The following is a 19968-nucleotide window of genomic DNA, read 5'->3' as shown; positions in this document are numbered from 1 at the left end:
ATGGCAACATATCTCTTATACTTAACCTTCCCTTAATCCTCTCTCCAACACTCGACCAAGGGTCTTCTGTGGGCATTGTTATATAAAGAATTCCGCCATCAAACTTTGAACGAATTTCATATATTGTACAATCTCTTGGAAATTTAATTTCTTTGTGAAAGCAGCTACTGATTAGACTAGTGCTTTCTCCCCTTATGCAAAGATTTTCACTCATAAGTTCGATCAACGGTAACTTCTTCACTTTTGTACCCTACAAAATGGCAAAAGGAAACTTTTTTATTCACTTTATTATTGATCGTTTTTACAATGCATATATATATATATATGGCCACTACTCTCGTATGGCAACACTTTTTGACTTTCTACCAAAAAAATACAAATATTTTCCAACACAAAATAATCACACAAGAAAAATCATTAAAAAAAAAAAAAACAAGAAGTACTCTTTAAAACGCTTTATCAAAGAAGCAGAGACGGAACAAGAGATTTTTCCAACACAAAATAATCACACAAGAAAAATCATTAAAAAAAAAAAAAAAGTACTCTTTAAAACGCTTTATCAAAGAAGCAGAGACGGATCAAGAGATTTTTATCGACATGGGCCAAAGAATGAATTTGAAATATATTTAAATAGAGAGCCAAATAATAGATGAAAAATATCCTAAGATTAAAGACTAAATTAATATATAAAAAAGGCTTTGTTACTCTTGAATTAGAATGACTAGTGTTGTACAACTTATGGTCCGATTAGATTTGCAACTTAATGAAAACGATTTGAAAACACCCGTTTGGTAAAATCCCAATTTTTTTGAAAACGCGGAGCGAAATAGACTAAAAGAAAATCATTCCAACAAGCCCTTGAGTAATCACATGTTAATCCGGAAAACTAAAATTAGATAATACCTTGAAGATGAACCTCAAGAACGTTACATCCTTCTTCTTTACGCCACTTGCAAAAGGGTTTGAAAGGAGAGGGGATGATGAGCTCATCATCTTTGGCCTTGTTCGTTTCCATTGGAGTACTGGTGATAGGAATCATAGCTAGGGTTTTACGACTTCCACTGATCAATTCTATTTTCCCATTTATAATTGAATTGTAGCCTAGGAATCTTCGTCATTTTGTAGAAAGTATTGCCGTTTATTTAGGAAAATAATTATACTAGATAATGCAAAAAATAAATGTATTTGAAAAATACATAATCATTCTAAGTATGAAAAGATAAATGCTATTTTTCCTTCTCCTATCCATAATCCATCATCCGTCTACCTCCATTCATAATTTTTTTCAAATCTACCATTGAATTGTGTGGGTTCCACAGATTCAATGGTGAATTTGAAAGAGTCAGGATAAGAGTTAGAGGAATAGCAGGTCCCTTATGAACTATATTAAGAGAATATTAAGGGATAATATTATGAGAAAATATCAACAAAAATTCTTTGGTTTTGTGACTGCCATATAATGGCATTTTTGTGCCAAAAAACATCATTAATTGCTTAGTGACATTCAAATTGTGACTATTTGAAAATGGCAAAAAGTGCAAAAACTAGAAAATGGGATAGTGTTGTTTTAATAGTGCGAAACGGCACCTTTTATAAAAGGTACCGTTTTGCACTGTTCACACGTCACCAAAGGATAAAGAAACGGCACCTATAAGAATATTATGAGCATATTTTGGAAGAGACCAATTCCTCCATCTCTCATCCATCTTTCATCAATCTCTTTTTCAAATTCGCTATGGAATATATGTGAGTCCTATAGATTTAGTAGTGAATTTATATATATATATAAAGACGAACGGGAGATAAATAACATATAGATAAATATGACCCTTTGGCGAAGTGCCAGGACACAAGCATTTAGTTTTTTTTTTTTTTTTTAAATTTATTTTGTATAATTCTCCATAAGGATGATTTTTTGTTACTTTTGTCATATACCCTTAGCACTTGAAAATAGGAGAAAATACGCTCTAAAGATACCGTCGTTACGATATGGAGACTTGATTTCTTCTTTTTCATTATATATTTTTAACAAAATGCAGCTGAGTCCCTAAGAGGTAGCTCAATCGACTGTGACCACGCTTAATGAAGCGGAGGTCACTAGTTCGAATTCCCCCCTCCTTATGCGAACATGTCAAAAAAAAAAAAACAAAATGCAGCTGCAATATTTATCTCTCCAAGAGTTCACAATCTATCCGTTGGAAGGAAATCTTTTTTGCAGCAAGAATATCATAGCCAATGTTATACTTCTGCTGAGCCAATACTCCAATAATACTCAACTCCTCCCTCACTCGGCATCACAGCCATACAAAATTGATTTGAAGTAATCTCCACGAACATGCTTTCTGTGTCCAACCCCAACTCAACCCCCCCTGCAAAGTGAAAAACCACCCATGGAAACCCCACAAGATCACGCTCAATAACACCATTGTAGCAGGGGACCTTTAAGCCAGGCATTTCCACAGGTTGTAGCAACCCATCTGCCAATCTTTGCACTTCAGCTCTAAGTGGCTCGAACCCACCTCTGGCTAGGTAAGTTAATGTTGCTCTAGAGTCAATTATGACTCCACCATTGCCTGATGCTGTTCTTCTGAATGTCTGGGGATCAATATCAAGTTGCTTGTCTCCCACGCTAATGCCATCTAGTGTTAAAAAGTAAAGGCCATTGAAAAATTCAACTGGGGTTGAAACGCCTTCTATTTTTGCCCCATCTCCCAAAATCAACTGATTGTGGGGATACAAAGGATCCTGAGAATTTTGAACCCAATTGAGCCGGCAATGATGTTTTGTCATTGGCACTGCCTAGACCAACTATTCCACTATGTTGGCCGACCAAACGAGCCCTGACATCATTTGCACAACCAAAAACTATGTCGGAAACAAAGGTTGTCAGATGTCTCAAATGTGAACTTTTCAGTGGCAATCACTCCGGCCAGCTACTGAGCTACAGCAGTGCCATCCAGGTACGTAGTGCTTGCAGAACTTGCATTGAAGCAAAGAGTCACACCCATCACCGGGGCAGGAAAAAGAAATGCAAGATTTGGTGGCAAATGTGGAAGACTTGGAGGGGTCAAAAACTGGGAGGGTTTGGGGAAAACATGGGAGGGTGCAGGGGAGGCACTGAGTCCACACTAGATTGCTGCCTGTGTCCATGAGCTTTTAATGGCAGATGATCAAGAACATGGAGGAAGACAAAATTACTAACCATGGCTATATATATATATATCATGGAGGAAGACAAAATTACTAACCATGGCTGCCAGGGGAGAAGCATACATGATTATATTAAGGCTTGCACACAAGAATCCTATGACATCGATCCGTGTATCTCCGTGCAACGTAAAACGAGTGATCAAAATTGCTCCTGCAAGAAACCCCACATCCAAAACAGCAGCAAATGTAGCCGTCTTTGCCTGAAAAGAAATTAATCATGTATGCTATGGTATTAATTAATTAATTAGGAGAAAATGCAGTTTATCCTATGAAGTTTCAGGAGTTTTTCAATTTTAATCTCAAAGTTCAAAAATTGGCAATCTATCCCCCTGAAGTTTCAAAAATTGATAATTTAAACCTTTGTTACTAATTTCCATTAAATTGGACAGAAATTTTTTTTAAAAAAAAGTTTGAGGGTAATGATGTAATTTTATAGATTTCCGTCAATTTAGACAAAAAAAATTAAACGGGGGGTTTAAATTGCCAATTTTTGAAACTTCAAATTAAGGAGTAGATTGCTAATTTTTGAACTTTAGGGTTAAAATTGATAAACCTCTGAAACTTCAGAAGGATAAACTGTATTTTTCCCAATTAATTAATACCATAGCATACATGCATATGGTTGTTGATGATGAGTACGTAACATATACCCTCATCCTTGGAGGTGCAAATACAAGGAATAATGTAACATAAACAATCTTCACAACAACACCAAAGCCATTAACAGTCGCCACGAGCTGGCCGGCCACCAGTCTTTGTGACTGGGGTTGATGAAAGGTGTGATTGACGATGTAAAGCGGGGTTTTAGCTGAAATTTGTTGGTCAAAGTATTTTTGCTAAACCCAAAATGATCACTTTTTAATAATCACCCACAAACAACACATAATCACCCATATGATAAGAGAAGTTATCAATTTTTATAACAATCTAAAACCACATATACTCATTTATTAATAGATTAAAAATTTAATGTACATTTTAAATGTTTATAGACATTTAACACTATTTTACATGGTTTGGAGGATATTTCTTTCAAACTGATTTGAAGGAAATTTATGTCCTAACTTCTATGAATACTAGCAAAAATAAAGAAAATCAAAGAAATTATATACCCATTGTTGGGAATAAATCTCATCATGGGTCTCATTCAATCACATATACATGGAAGATAATCAAGCTGTTAAAGGAAAATCATAATCCTCTCCTCATGGAAACCCTACACTCAATTTCGATATATATGGAGAGTCCCACTCAAATATTAAGACTGTATGGATAATAATTGCAGAATCTCCTTAAATGAAAGATATAAATCCCAAAAAAGTAAGTGATTCTGATATTCAATCCATATTCAATCTCTCCTTAGAACAAGGAATCAACAACGGAAAACCCTATAAAAGGGACACAATACATTATACATTAGGTAAAAAGACTCGATTTTTGTCTAAAAAAAACTATCTCATTGCTGTATTATTACTCCAAATAATAATGCTAACTTTTTATGGTTCATTTGAGGCTTTTTACTATTTTACGTACTAGGTAGCCCATCGACAATCACGCTGTCCAAAAACTGCTCTAACACCCCTCACAAACCTCTCTTCAAAACACCCATACCGAGAAATCAAGAGAAAACTCGTGATGGAAAAGATACACTAAAGAGAGAGACGAAAGGTGTAGAGAAAAATTAACTCAAAACTTTCTTATGTTCCTTCTGTTGGCAGGAAAAGAGAGACGAGATTGAGAGGGACCCGGTGTAATACTTGGTAAAGCTTTTTTTGAGGTGTTTTTTTTTTTTTTTTTTTTTTTTTTTTTTTAATAGTACTAAAATGTGGTTTATGTGATATAAATTAGAAAGACGTTAAAATTTTTTTTTTTTAATGAAAAAGTGAAAAAATGATAAGGGTAGCCGGCCAAAGCCACTACAAAACGACAGAACTAGCCTTTAGCAATGACATTAATTACAACACTGCAAAATAAAAGGTTTTCGAGAACAAAAATATAAAACCATGTTTTATTGCTTTTTCATTAAAAAAGTGTTTGACAAATTGTTTCCGAAAAATAATTTTTTAAAACAAAACATGGTAGTTAAGGCATTTGGACAATTATTTTTAAAACACTTAGGAAGAAAAAAAAAATGTACGTGCATCTAGTTAGACTTTGGACATAAAATTTCTAGGAATTTATTTGTAGAAACTCCTACCGACCTCTAAAGAGTGATATTTGTCATTTATGCATGAAGCAAATGACTTTTGGGGATTTGGATTTCCTCATAATTTTTAAAATGTGAGATTCTCGAATTCTAAAATTTGAGTCATCCATAACGGTTTAAACAAATGCAGTAGTTTATATTATGGAGACTAGTGTATTTGACATATTGAAAATTAAAATTAATTACTTCAATAACATACAAACTTTTGCATTTGTTTAAATTGTTAGATGAAATAAAGGGCTCATATTTTAAAAAATTTGAAGGATCTCAATCCGACTTAGCTATATTTAGTTATTATTGCTCTTTTTTTAGCTCGAACAAAGTAGCTTGCCATTAGCTAGAATAACTACATTGCTACCGTGAATAGCAATTTCGAGCTATTCACTGTAGCACACTAGATGAATAAACTATTGTTTATTTTTCGTTAGAAAAATTACACTTTACCCCCCTCCCCCCCCCCCCCAAAGTTCGGAGCAATTTGCAATTCGAACTCCAAAATTTTAATTTTAGCAATCCACCCCTCCTAAAATTTCAAATTTTTGCAATTCGACTAATATTATTCAAAAATTCTCATATTGCCCATAATTTTTAATTTTAATTTTAATTGTTTATAAAAACAAAAACAAATTTGGGGGTGCAAAAATGGCCAGATGGTCGTAGCCACCCCAAATTTTTTTTAATTTTTTTTTTTTATAAAAAATTAAAAATTAAAAATTAAAAATGAGGGACAATATGGGAAGTTTTGGATAAAATTAGTCAAATTGCAAAAATTTGAAACTTTGGGAGGGCGGAGTGTCAAAATTAAAATTTTAGAGGTCAAATTGCAAATCGCCCCAAACTTTAGGGGAAGGGGTAAAATATAATTTTCCCTTTTTCTTTTGTTTATTGTTTCTTCATTTCACCTTTTTTCACCAAATATCTTTTATTTCTTTTGAACACCTCTTCACATTTGCTATGTCTCTCTCTCAAACACAATTTTTTCACACAAAATTTATCTCTCTCGCTCACAAAATTTCTTCACACAGTTGGATGAAAAAATTGAATGCAGAAAAAATTTATTTCATGGAAACACACCGATAGAAACAAATCAATTGTAGTTGGATGAAAAAATTTAATGCAAAAAAATAAAATAAAAATAATCGCATAGAAACACACGAATGGAAACAAATCAATTGCAGATGAAAAATTTATTTATGTTATTAATTTTAAGAATTAGTATCTGCATGTGAGATGAATGTTCCTCATATGTATTTATTTTGGTTTTTATGAATGATTTCTATATATGTGTTTGTTTTCTCTTTTTGGCAATAATATAATAAAAAAAGAATGAGAAATAATATTTTAAACCAAGTAGATAATGAAATAGAGAATCTGTTGTTGTGTGTAGTGAAAAAACAATAGTTAAAGTAAAGAATTGTACTTTTTCACTAGGTAAAATACCTAATGATGCTGGAAATGCTCGGGTAAGAATTTGAGATAATTTGAAATTAGGGCTTTCCAAAAGAAGGCAAATTTAAATTTAAATTTTTTTGGAAATCAAGTCGTAGGTATGTAATGTAGCAATAGCATGACATGTAGATAGGATGTTTAAGGAAATAAATGTGATCATAGAAAGAGTTGAGCATTCTTTAAATTGAAAATGTAGGTGTAGCTAAAACATACCTTTTTGGTTGTCGATGAATACTCTAATTAAAACACACCCAGATTACGGAAATTAAAACATATCGACCAAAGTTGTCGATGAAATTACTTTTTTTTAGAACATATTATGGAAATTACATTCATGCAATATGTTTATATACAATAAACAGATACATTAGTTTTTAGTAAGGCTTCCAAACTAATATGGAGGAAATATCCTCTAATTTATTTGAAATAGTATGTCTATAAATATTTAAAACGCACATTAAATTTTTAAGGTTATTAATAGCTAGCAATTTACTAACTTAAACTGACGTTTTAAATATTATGGAAATTACATGGGTTGGGGGATACTTCCGACTGGTTAGGAAGAAATTTCTGTCATTTTAATAAATATTATGAAAATTACATTAATGCAATGTGTTTATATACAATAAACAGATTCATTGGTTTACAACAACAATAACGTTGTGGCCATGGCTATCATCAATCTCTTTCAACTCTCTTGCTTCATTACTCTTGCTTTGGTGATGATGATCATGTCCCTTACCACCACCGCCATCACCATCTCAAAACCTCGGCGGTTTGTCAGCAAACTCATTCACTCTCATCACACCGTTGAATCTCCCATTGAAAGCTCAGCCGCACGTTTTGATTACTTACAGGCAAGGACTCTTGGCACTAGCAGTGATGACTTTCGGTCTGGTCTTGTTCCAGACAGTAAATATCATGCGCTTTTTATGGCAAACATATCCATTGGTGAACCCCCTGCTCCACAGCTCCTATCTATGGACACAGGCAGCCCTGTGCTGTGGACACAATGCCTCCCTTGCACCAAATCATTCTGGAAACCTTGTTTTACCCAAACCCTCCCAGTTTTTGATCCTTCAAAGTCTTCCACATACGCCGTTATGTCTTGCACGACGTCGACCTGTCTCGCATTCCGCAGCAAGGACGGCCCGTGCGACGCTGCAAAAAATTGTCAGTTCTCTGAAAATTACACCGATGGCACGGCCACGGCCGGAGTGGTTGCGACGGAAAAGCTGACCTTTGAGACCTCTGATGAAGGAATAACATCGGTTTCCAATATTGTTTTTGGTTGTGCAAATAACGTTGATAGCGGTGCTAATTTGAATGACCAAAGTAGTGGAATACTTGGTCTTAGCAATGATAATCTGTCTTTGGCGACTCAATTGGGTTCTAAATTTTCTTATTGTCTAGGGCTTGTGAGGGATCTTCAATATCCTCATAATCAGTTGATACTTGGTGAGGGTGCAAGAATGGAAGGCCCCAAAACCCCAGTTGAATATGTCATGGGCCTTTACTTTCTAACCCTAGAAGGGATTACTTTGGGAAATACAAAGCTTTACATTGATCCCATAGTATTCAAAAACACGCCGTCAGGTGGAGTCATCATCGACTCGGGTACGTCATTGACTTATCTAGCAAGAGCTGCGTTCAACATACTTAAGCTTGAAGTAGAAGCCTTGACGAATGGGGTGTTGACACGTAGGGACAAACCTGGTTACGAACCTCCCTGTTACGAGGGTGTTATTGACCGTGACCTTTCCGGATTTCCGATCCTCATCTTTAACTTCGCGGGTGGAGCTGACCTGGCGTTGGACACAAAGAGCTTGTTTGTGGAGGCTCTTCCAAATCAATTTTGCATGGCTGTGGCACCGAGTATTAAGAATCCTAGCTTGAGTGTTATTGGATTATTGGCTCAGCAGAACTATAATATTGGCTATGATCTTGCTGGAAAAACTATTTCCATCGAAAGGATAGACTGTGAACTCTTGGAGACGTCGACCAAAATCTAGTCATGATGTGGGACAAGACATAGTTAATTTGGTCTTTAATTAGTTTAATTTAAGTTCTATTAATTATTTGATTTTATATTTTATTTAAATTCTAAGAGTTGTGTTATTTCTAGATAAATGTTTGCTTTCATTCTACTACACATCTTTTGCCTATCTCCATATAAGAAATGTGCAGATCTACCATTGAATTTATAAGACCACATGTAAATCTCAGGGATTCAAGAGAAATGATAAAAATTATTCTTTGTCCTATTTTTCACTCATCCACGTACAATGGATGTGTGAATCCACCATTAATGAATTTGTAGAATTCAAATGTAAGTCTGGATCCACAAATCCAACGATAAATTTGCAAAAGAGATGTTTGAGAGAATGATGTGTAACATGTCTCTAGATTCAATGGTTCAAGGATTTAAAAAAATTGGACAAGAGATGTGTAGGAGAAAGACACCAAACACATATCTATTTTGTAATTTAATGAATGGGTCTGCTCTAAAGTCAGTCAAATTGTGCATATAAAATTGTTATTTCACAAAAATAATCTGCGCTTTTAAAAGATATCGTAAAACATAAGGCGTTTGACATTGCAATTTAAAAACCAGTACTTAATTTAAAATAGGAAAAAATATGTGATTTCTATAAGCAGACTAGGGGTGTTTATTTGAAAATGCGCTAATTTAAACCAAAATCACGATTTCGAATAACAAATATTTGATAAAAATATACTTTTTAATATGTTTTACCAAACGCCTTTGAGATTTTAAAAAGTAACGATTTTAAAAACGCAATTTTTAAAATTGTACTCATTGAAACCGTAATCCCAATCGGAGCCAAATTAGGGTTAAGGTCTAGTCAGTCATTCGCTCATTGAGTCTATTCAAATGGAGCCGGAATTGATGAATAACTAAACAAATTTTGTTTGAGGTGTGATTCTTCTTCTCTTTTTCTGCCGATTGTAGGACTCAATCTCTTTTCTTTTCCTCAATAATCCTTTTTTTATTCTTCTTCCTAATTTCCTTGCTCTACATCAATTTGGTATCAGATCAAATAAGATCCAATAATTTTCTTACGTTCAACTTCAACCACCATGATCACCAAATAATTGTTAAAATTATTGATCAGATGTGCCTTCATCCTATATATGGTAGCAGCCATTTGCCTGCTTATATTAGTAATTTCCGTGGTGGAGGGCAAAATCTCCCATTAATGAAAAAAATCAAGTGATTTATTTTTATTAATGCTCCTTAAATTTCAAAAAATTCCTGGAGAATTATGCATACAAAAAAATGTAGTAAAATTTTTGAGAAAAATTCAAGAGCTATGTTTTGTGTGCATAAAAATTAAAGAATGTTTGAGGAAAATATAATCTTTTGATTTTTTTTTTTTTTTTCATTAATGGGAGCATATATATTATAAAGTGATGAATATGCAATTGAAAATTTTGAGAATCGTAATTCTAATATTTTGGGACTAATAAAAGAGAAGTTGATAAATTTCAATTACCATGAGAAATACTTAGAAGAACTTGAAATTTTTTTTTTTGGCTCAAGTTGGAAACAAAAAAATATGTTATTTAATATGGGATTCTTCTTTATAAGTGTTGAATAAAATCCCAACGTGGGTTCCACTCAATTCTCTCATATATTTTGTTTATTATTATTATTATTATTATTATTATTATTTTATTTTATTTTATTTTATTTTATTTTTTTTGACATGCCGACACAAGGGAAGGGAGATGAGGGATTCGAATTAGTGACCTCCGCTTCATGAGGCGTGGTCCACAGCCGATTGAGCTACCTTTTGAGGACTATTATTATTATTATTATTATTTGTAAAATCCAAAGCATTCTCATTAAAGTCTCAAAGAGATAAGAGCAGCTAGCTCTATCGAAATAATCTCATCAATACATTCGGGTGACTCATAGAGCCATTGTTGATCCACAACACTACGTGTAGCTAATTTAGATAACGCATGTGTTGCTTAGTTTCCCTCCCTGTACGTGGATGAACGACATCCGCCATTGTTGGATAGCTTGTATTTCACGTCGAATATCTTTCACCAATAACCCGATTCTACTCCAATTTGACGCTGAGGAATTTACCGCATCGATCACAACCTTCGCATCACCTTCAAAAAGAACGTGCATGAAGCCCATTTCCTTACACAGCTGGATCGCCATTAACGCTGATCGGGCCTCCGCCACTGATGGATCAAAGCTGTCGAGGAAAGTTTTACACTGAGCCGCTACCATGAAGCCCCTCTCATCCCGCACCACTACCCCGAATCCCATCCAGCCATGGTGCTTCTCAAAAGAAGCATCCCAATTCGCCTTCAGCCATCCAGTTAATGGTGCAGACCAACTCCGCAACCTAGCATCTGCACTCACTAAGTTTTGTGTTGTACTTCCTTCTGTCACCTGCAAGAATTCATCCAGATTTCTTCTCGCACACTGTACCAGCTCCGTAGGATGGACGCAAAAAATTTCCATGCACAACATCATTCCTTCTCATCCAAATCTTCCATGCAATTTCGAAAAATAGTTGAATCTCCTCCATATTGCATTTTGCAAAAATACTTTCAACTATCTGTATGAATTCCTTGCCAGTCATTGTGCTTTTCTGCAATTTTTTATCCCCCACACACCACACGTCCACCGCTGCAGGGCACTGCAACAAAACATGAAGAACAGTTTCCTCCTCAATTTCGCAAATGGGGCACAAGGGATCATCAATTATTTTCTGCCGATGCAAATTAACCCGAATGGGCAAAATATCATGACAAGCACGCCATAGAAAATTTTTCTCCACATTGGGAAGCTTGAGGTCCCAAATATCTAGCCATATTGTATTCTTCTTATGCCTCGATGAACACTCAGCCACTCCTTTAGCTTCTAGGTCCTTTTGGATATAGTAGGCACTTTTAACGGAAAAAATGCCATTTTTGGTTGCCCTCCAGACCTGCACATCCCCCTGATCAATGACACTTACCTTCCATTTATCCTTCCATATACGAGTTCCAGTCCCATTCCCAATCCTCAATATCAAACCCTCCTTGATTAGTGCACAAGAACTGTGAATACTCTGCCAAGCAAACGAGGGTCGGGTGCCTATTAGTGACTCCAAAAAATGTCCACCCCGATAGTATTTAGCTTCCATAATTTGTGCAAGAAAGCTGTTTGGCTGTTGCCAAATTAAGTCGCCAACCCTGTTTTGCTAAAATAGCCTTATTCAAGCAACCAAAATCTCTCTAGCCCATACCTCCATTTGCTTTGGCTATTCACACCTAGCTCCAACTCATCAAATGCACTCTTGACTTGTTTTGGTTACACCACCAGAAATTTTGCATAAGAGCGTTAATTTCCGAACATAAAGACTTCTGTAAAAGAAACACGTCCATGCTCTATGTAGGAATAGCTTGTATCACCGTCTTGAGAAGAATTTCCTTTCCAGCTTGGGACAGAAATTTTAGTTTCCAATCTTGAAGTCGCTTCGATACACAATCTTTTATGCTCTTAAAGGCAGCCACTCTCAACTTTCCCACCAATGCTAGTAAGCCTAAGTAAGTGTCGTATCGTTGTGTAACTGGAATTCCTGCCACCTCCATAATTTCTTCCTTCTTAATCTGGGAGGTATTTTTGCTAAAAAATATAGTAGTCTTGTTGTTGTTATGCCTCTGTCCAGAAGCCTCTTCATAGATTTGCAAGAGATGAGTCAAATGATGCCACTGTAAAATACTAGTCTTGCAAAAAAGCACACTATCATCGGCAAAAAATAAATGGCTTACTCCGGGTCCAGTTTTGGAGGTTGGAACACTCAAAAGTAGTCCATCTATATTAGCTTGTGTCAACATAGAGCTCAAAACTTCAGCACAAATTAGAAACAAGTGTAGAGAAATGGGATCTTCTTGCCGAAGTCCTCTAAAAGGATGAATATTCCCACACGGCTCATCGTTCACCAAAATTGAATACTGAACTGTCTTCACACACATCATAATCAATTGGACCCATCTAGACGCAAACCCCATCCTTCTCATTTTTTCTTTCAAAAAACTCTACTCCACCCGGTCATAGGCTTTACTCATATCCAACTTGACCGCCATAAAACCCTTTTTTCCCTTCATCCGAGAATGCATGATATGATGGGTTTTCATAAGCTGCCAATATGTTGCCAGTTATAAGTCTACCAGGTATAAATGTGCTTTGCGTTGGGGATATAATATGAGGCAATATTTTTTTCAAACAATTTGCAAGGACCTTAGAAAATTTGTATAACACATTACACAAACTAATATGTATAAATTCGGTGACACTCAATAGGTTCTTAACCTTGGGAATCAAAGCTATGTACGTCAAGTTTAAAGTAGAGGGCATAATAACATAATTTAATATCTCTAGAACCACCTGTGCTAACCTCAACCCCAATTGTCTCCTAATGGTTTTGGAAGAAGCCTGCTGAAAAACCATCCAGCCTCGGGGCTTTGAGCAGTGCCATCTGCTTGAGTGCATAATCAACCTCCTCACGTGTAAAAACTTTTAAAAGATCATTATTCATTTCATCTGAAACCCTTCGATTTATGTGTAAAAATTAGGAACAACTAATTTTCAAGAAGTGCAACAAAGGTATACTAGCCCAATGACTCACAACCAAAAATAGAAGATCAAAACTCTATGGGAAAAATATACTTCTTATTTATGAAATATTGCAACAATGGAAAAACTTGGGTTGGACCACACTTGCACAAGATAGGAGAAGGTTTTGTTGAGATATGATGGAATGAGAGGCTTAGAAACATGCCTAGGATATATATATATATAGGAAGTGTTCTAGAGTATTCTCACACTTAATTAACAAGATAGGTGTGACTTTTCATGAGACTAAGGAAGAGCAACGAATTTGTGCAAGAAATGGTAACAATGTTTCATGCGAAGGTGTAAGGTTGTCTTGAAAGATGAAGTGGGTTGAATGAGAGTAGTTATGGTTAGATGACCAAGATAGAAGGTAGTAAGGTGGAAAGGCTGAATAAGGAGAGAATGACATGCATCATCTATCATGTGCAAATGAGTCTCTCCACATTTAAACTTACATAAATTTCCCACTGCATCACTCAAAACAAAAAGAAGAAAATTAATAATTACATCATTCTAGAAAATACACTTTAAAATTTAACAATGTTCTATAATTAAAGATATCTAGTTTTCCTCCCGCTCAACTTTACTCTAATAGTTAGTGTTAAGTGTAGTAAATTCAGGCAGTGGGTGTCAAGATTTTGGTCCAGAGAGGTCAAGATTAAAAAATAAAATTAAATAAAAATTTATTATAAATATTAAAGAATAGAACTAACAAAATAAATAATCAATTCAACAAAATTTAATGTTGATAAAAACATATAAATGTAACTTACAATTTATTTTTTCACTCTTAGCGCTAATTTATTTATTTGCTATTTAAGCATTAATTTATTAAGTTGGTCTCCATTATTAGAATGGTAATAAAAAAAATTAAACAATGATCTACTGGTTGACTTGCTATGAATTTGATTAAAGCTCAATGAAATTATTGTTCTCCATAATCTCAAGGAACTATATTTATATCTTTCATACAAATGAAATATATAACAAAAGCTATATATATATAAACAATTAATTTAAAATAGCAATCTCAATATAAAAGCTTAATCGATTTGATTCCATACCTAAAACTTTTCAAAAAATAGAAATTGTAAGAAAAAAAAAAAAAAGATTAATTTTTTGCTCTGTTTTGAGCCGTCTCTTCACATGCTCTGAAAAAAAAGAACTATCATAAGAATAATGGCAATTTGAGGGTTGTGGTATAAATTAAAGTTGAACTTGCAAATTTGAGAGTTTCGCAGAATCGCAATTCAATGTTTTAATGTATGCTTTAGTTTTTTTTCGTTAGTGCCGTTAATAGTCGGTTTGGTGATTGTTTTATGGTGTTTTGTTGTATTTCTGTTGTGTTTTTTTTTTTTTTTTTAATGTATTTACGCAGCTCTTTTTGTGCTTTGCTACTCTTTTTTTTTTTCTTTTTTTTTTGGTGTTGTTTGGGTTACCGTCTCCTATCCTTTTTGGATCACCGGATCTGGAATAGAAACTTTAACTTTGCGGTTTTGTCGCTCATTGACAAGATCTTCAATTTCGGCTCTTTTTTTTTTGTTTTAAATTAAAAGGATGGGAAGGGGCGACCGTTAATTTTTCCCCTTGGGCGTTACCATCGGGGTCCCCACCCGCTGTGGAATGTTCGGTTTGAGCCATAGCTACTGCCAGGGAAGGCGAGCCCGTCACCACAACCCCACCAAGGTGCAAGCCGATAAAGCCCCTTTCAAAGTAGCATCTGGTTCACGCATCTACTACCGCAAGCGGATTCGAACACGCGACCACTAGGATGAAAGGAATTCCATTACCAACTCGACTACCACTTTGGTGGTGGCAATGCTAGTAGTTGCTTTTACTGCATAGAGCTTTTAACGAATCCCTTTTTTCCTTGTATACCGCGCCATGAGGCTCTTAGAGAGGCTCATATATTTTTTTGTTTTATTGCCTACTGTGTGTTTTCATTCTTATCTTTGTATTGCTTCTTTTTCGTTTGGGATTTATTGTTGGAGAGCTCACCCTATTTCATTTATGTTTTTTCTATAACCTTTGTCTCATTAGTGAATTAAAAAAAAAAAAAAAAAATGTCACTTGACGCGCTATAAAACAAAAAACGAAGCAACTGGACAGGCAAAGTTCAAATATAGTAGTCACATGAAGCAACATGGTCAAGGTGCATGAATTGAATTGAGAATGAAAATATAGAAAAAAGTAGAAGGAGACATCTAGTCATTGTCAAGGCACACGAAGTGTTTAATTTGGTGGAGTTAGAAATCAAGTGGAGGATTAGTTGTTAGGGTCTTGGTCCTCTTGGACTTTGTGGATCAACTGGTACACGTGTGCACGTTTAATTTTTCAATATGCATGAATCATGATAATAATGGTAAACTGCAGAAATTTTTGACATTTCAATTATACAATTTTTGACTTGTCATCTTAGAAGGGGACCATATTAGGGATCGGGAGAGCTCTTCATTCAAAATCCCTTAATAATAGCTTTAAAAGAGTTTTCCAAGGTGACGCTGGCCTGGACCACAACCAAGAGTTGTTTTCGGCGAATTTGACACATTTCTAATTATTCGCTATATGACCGTTACTACTTGTCTTAAAAGTTTAAGCATATGAGTTTAGATCAAGATATTTTGAAATTCTAAGAATTTTAGTTCTTGAAATTTTAAATTCAGGCCCTCCATTTTTCATCCAAGAGTCATTGTTTTGTCACATGTCTCATTATTAATAAAATAATAAAATAATAAATATTTATTATTTTATTAGTAGTGGGACATGTGACAGAAATAATGACTCTTGAATGAAAAATGAACGGTCAAAATCTAAAATTTTAGAAACTGAAATTTCACTAAGTTTAACTCCATTTTAATAGATAATACCTAATACTATACGTTGAATATTTAATTAAAATAATAGTAAATAACGAAGTTAAAATTTGAAGTTAGATCATTTAGCTCTAATAACATGTTACCTAACCACTTGTTTCAAAAATTTAGTTTCATTTAATCAACGATCACTGTTTGTTGACTAGTCTAAGATTCGTATAGTAAACGTCGACGGCCAACAAACAATAGCAAGCTAGCGTGTTTTACTACCATTAGATTTCATTTAGTTGAATTGAAATCTACACGTTGAAGTCTCTCTCGTTATTTATATTCGTTGTTGATAAGGTTTGACAATTTTGTACACGATGACAAGTACAATATAAAACTAGTATGAAATGAGTAGGTTAGGAACATGCATATAAACGAGTTATCTCAGTAATTAAGAAGTTTATTTTTTCACTCAAAAACTCTATTTTGTTGAAAAATATCAACACAAATGATTTGATGAATAATACCAAGTTCACTAAAAAAGGTACCGAGACTACGAGGTAGAGAGAAACTCACCCCTCCCATTAAAAATTGGGTTATATATAATCATGGTGAATATCTGAAAAACAGAGAAATAGTAGTACTCCTCCGGGGGTTGTGGTTGCGGTTTGCCCATGCAAGGCTTAATTAATGATTATGTTGCATTATTGGAATTTGGAGCCTATGTTGCTAGTCAACAACCAGAGAAGACGGTTGTTGTCCTTGGGGAAAAGTTTGATAATTACGTGGCCTTATTGAGAAGAAGCATGCGTGATGAAATTAACAAATACAAGTTGGCATTATTGGAGCCAATGCTGATTGTCAATGACCAGAGAAGACGGTTATCCTTTTTACCTCGAGAAATACTTGAATGCATTCTCCCAACCATCTCCCCACCATTTTTTCCCTGTTTAATTTTTTTTTTTCTTTTTTTTTTTAAAAAATAAGATCGATGCTAAAGAAACGACATGGTGGGAAGATGGTTGGGAGAATGCATTCAAGCATTTCTCTTTTACCTCTCACTCTCTCCATGAATAATAACAAGTTTACAGAACTACTGCATTAATTTATAGGTTTAAGTACCCTCAGTAGTCAAGAGTCAAGACCACGTGGTTTTAGCAAATCTTGTACATTTGACCTGGACTGGAGTAGTATATATACAAGGGACTGCGCCCTACACAAGTATGCTCTTGATTTCTTCACGCATCCTCTACAACTTTCATGGCCACTATCCTCGCCTTTTTTCTCTTCCTCTTCTTTCTACTATGGATACTAAGAAAAGCTCGTAAAACAACAGTACTTCCACCAGAAGCTGGTGGCGCCTGGCCTTTGATTGGCCACCTCCACCAATTAGGAGGGACAAAACCAACCCATATAACATTGGGTAACATGGCCGACAAGTATGGATCAATCTTCAGTATCAGGCTGGGAGTACATCGTACTCTGATAGTGAGCAGTTGGGAGATAGCAAAAGAGTGCTTCACCACAAACGACAGAGCCTTTGCCAGCCGTCCAAAATCTATAGTTTCAGAACTCTTGGGCTACAACTATGCCGCGTTTGTGCTTAGCCCTTATGGTCCTCACTGGCGCCAAGTGCGTAAAATAGCCACCGTCGAGTTTCTCTCAAACCACCGCGTTGAGATTGTCAAAGACATCCGAGAGTCTGAGGTAAATAGAGCTGTGAAAGAGATATATGAGGTCTGGGTGAAGAACAACAACGTGTTGGTAGAGATGAAGAGATGGTACGGATCCATAACCCTAAATGTTGTATTGCAGATGGTTATAGGGAGGCGATTTGATGGGAGTGGAACCAAGGAGGAGAATGAAGCTAACGATGAGTGCATGAAGGTATTAAGAGATTTATTTGAGTTGAGTAGTACATTTGTGGTAGCAGATGCGCTTCCTTACCTAAGGTGGTTGGACTTGGGAGGCTACCAGAAGGCCATGAAGCGAACTGCAAAAGAATTTGATCGTGTGCTTCAAGGATGGTTAGAAGAACATAAGCAAAGGAAAGTTTCCAGTGAGGCAAAGGGACACCAAGATCTTATGGATGTGATGTTGTCTGTTGTTGCCGACGACGACGAAAAGATATCAAATTATGATGCTGATACAATCATTAAAGCTACATGTCAGGTAAGCTTTTTATATATCTAATTATAACTAAAATTCACATTCATATACCATGGTAATTAAGCTACATCTCTTGTCAGGATGCCGTTTGCTTCACCTTGAATTTTAGGATGTTTGGTAATTAACCATTTTGATGAAGTCTATGATACGAAAAATAACAACCAAAATAATACTTGTCTTAACACTATATATGAGTGATGTATGTGTTGGTTTAAACAAATAGTAATGCTACTTTTCACGCCCATTTATTATGTTTATTTCACATTAGCCGACGTTACTTGTTTTAAGTAGCTTCCTATGTCTGTCACTTTAATAAACAAAAGAAAATCATGTTAGTTAGTATGAATTAATGGGTGTGAAGATCGTATCATTACTCTTAATCAAATTTTTTAACAAAGAGTGATTTGGGTACTACAACTATTAGGGAAAAATTCACTTTACCCCTCTAAAGTTTCAAGGGTTTTTTAATGTTTAAAAACGTAATTTCATAGGTTTTAATAAGGGCAAAATTGGAATAGAGAGCATCAAAATCCCACGTGAGACGCACGTGGGATGATTTTCATCCAATTAGACAAAAATTAGTAACGAAGGGTTTGAATTGAAAATTTTTGAAACATTAGGAGGGTACATTGCCAATTTTTAAACATTGGAGTTCGAATTGAAATGCCCTTAAAACTTCAGGGGTAGAGTGAATTTAACCCTAACTATTACTATAAAGTTATTTATAAACCGATGAGTCACTTTATAATTGGTAAAATAATTAAGCAAAAAGATCTAGCTTAAAAAAAATCTAATTTATCAATTTCTCTTAAGTATTTCATCAATTATGGATTGCCAAATCAATTTTTAAATGGCTTTACAATAAAAGTTGTAGTATTCCAAATATTTTTCTTTAGCGAAATAGAAGTATTGTGGATTTGGCTAGCTAGCAGTGATGTCAGGTTGTGGAAGTGTTTAATTAAATCTATCCAAAAGCTTGAGGTTCAATATTCAGGGTGTAATTTGTGTGTCAAGCTTGTCTTTGAATTAAAGATCAGTTACTGGACCAAACGACAGAGATTGCCACGTTACGGTTACATCAATTGTTGTTCTTTATTTCCTTGATTGTCCCAAAATTAACTAGGGACCACGCACATTTTAAAACGTTAGGATTTTTTTTTTTTTTTTTTACTCTTATTAATACTTACTAGGCATTTAATTTTGGTGCTTTTGAAACACGAGTGACCTCAATCTTTTTAGCATGACCATATGATGCTTTAAGTTAATTTGGTGCTTTTGCAGTCCCTAATCATTGCGGGCATAGATACAACAGCAACAACATTGATATGGACTCTCTCTCTACTTCTTAACAACCAAGAATCCCTAAAGAAAGCACAACAAGAGTTAGATGTCCAGATTGGCAGGGAGAGGCAAGTAAATGAATCAGACACAAAAAATCTAGTCTATCTCCAAGCTATCATCACAGAAGCAATGCGTTTATACCCTGCTGG

At 35.0% G+C, this 19968-nt stretch overlaps 2 protein-coding genes and 1 pseudogene across 2 annotated transcripts in view; 2 read left to right on the top strand and 1 right to left on the bottom strand.

Moving 5' to 3' along the window:
• Positions 1-2165: 2165 nt before the first annotated feature.
• On the bottom strand, positions 2166-3008 carry LOC132174425 (aspartic proteinase nepenthesin-1-like; annotated as a pseudogene).
• Positions 3009-7533: 4525 nt separating this feature from the next.
• On the top strand, positions 7534-8877 carry LOC132174418 (aspartic proteinase nepenthesin-1). Its single transcript, XM_059586080.1, has one exon. It carries the CDS (start codon positions 7534-7536, stop codon positions 8875-8877), a length of 1344 nt encoding a protein of 447 aa, XP_059442063.1.
• Positions 8878-17554: 8677 nt separating this feature from the next.
• LOC132174404 (demethylepipodophyllotoxin synthase-like) overlaps positions 17555-19968 on the top strand; it is a 2596-nt gene continuing 182 nt past the window's right edge. The window contains exons 1-2 of the mRNA XM_059586067.1: positions 17555-18481; positions 19760-19963. Of these exons, the coding sequence (XP_059442050.1) occupies positions 17570-18481; positions 19760-19963 (1116 nt within the window). The 5' untranslated portion in view covers positions 17555-17569. The remainder of the gene's footprint in view (positions 18482-19759; positions 19964-19968) is intronic.

The sequence above is a fragment of the Corylus avellana genome, chromosome ca1, assembly GCF_901000735.1.
Source record: "Corylus avellana chromosome ca1, CavTom2PMs-1.0".
NCBI classification, from domain to species: Eukaryota; Viridiplantae; Streptophyta; class Magnoliopsida; order Fagales; family Betulaceae; genus Corylus; species Corylus avellana.
The sequence above is the reverse complement of the archived record's forward strand: the minus strand, read 5'-3'. Positions and strand labels throughout refer to the sequence as shown.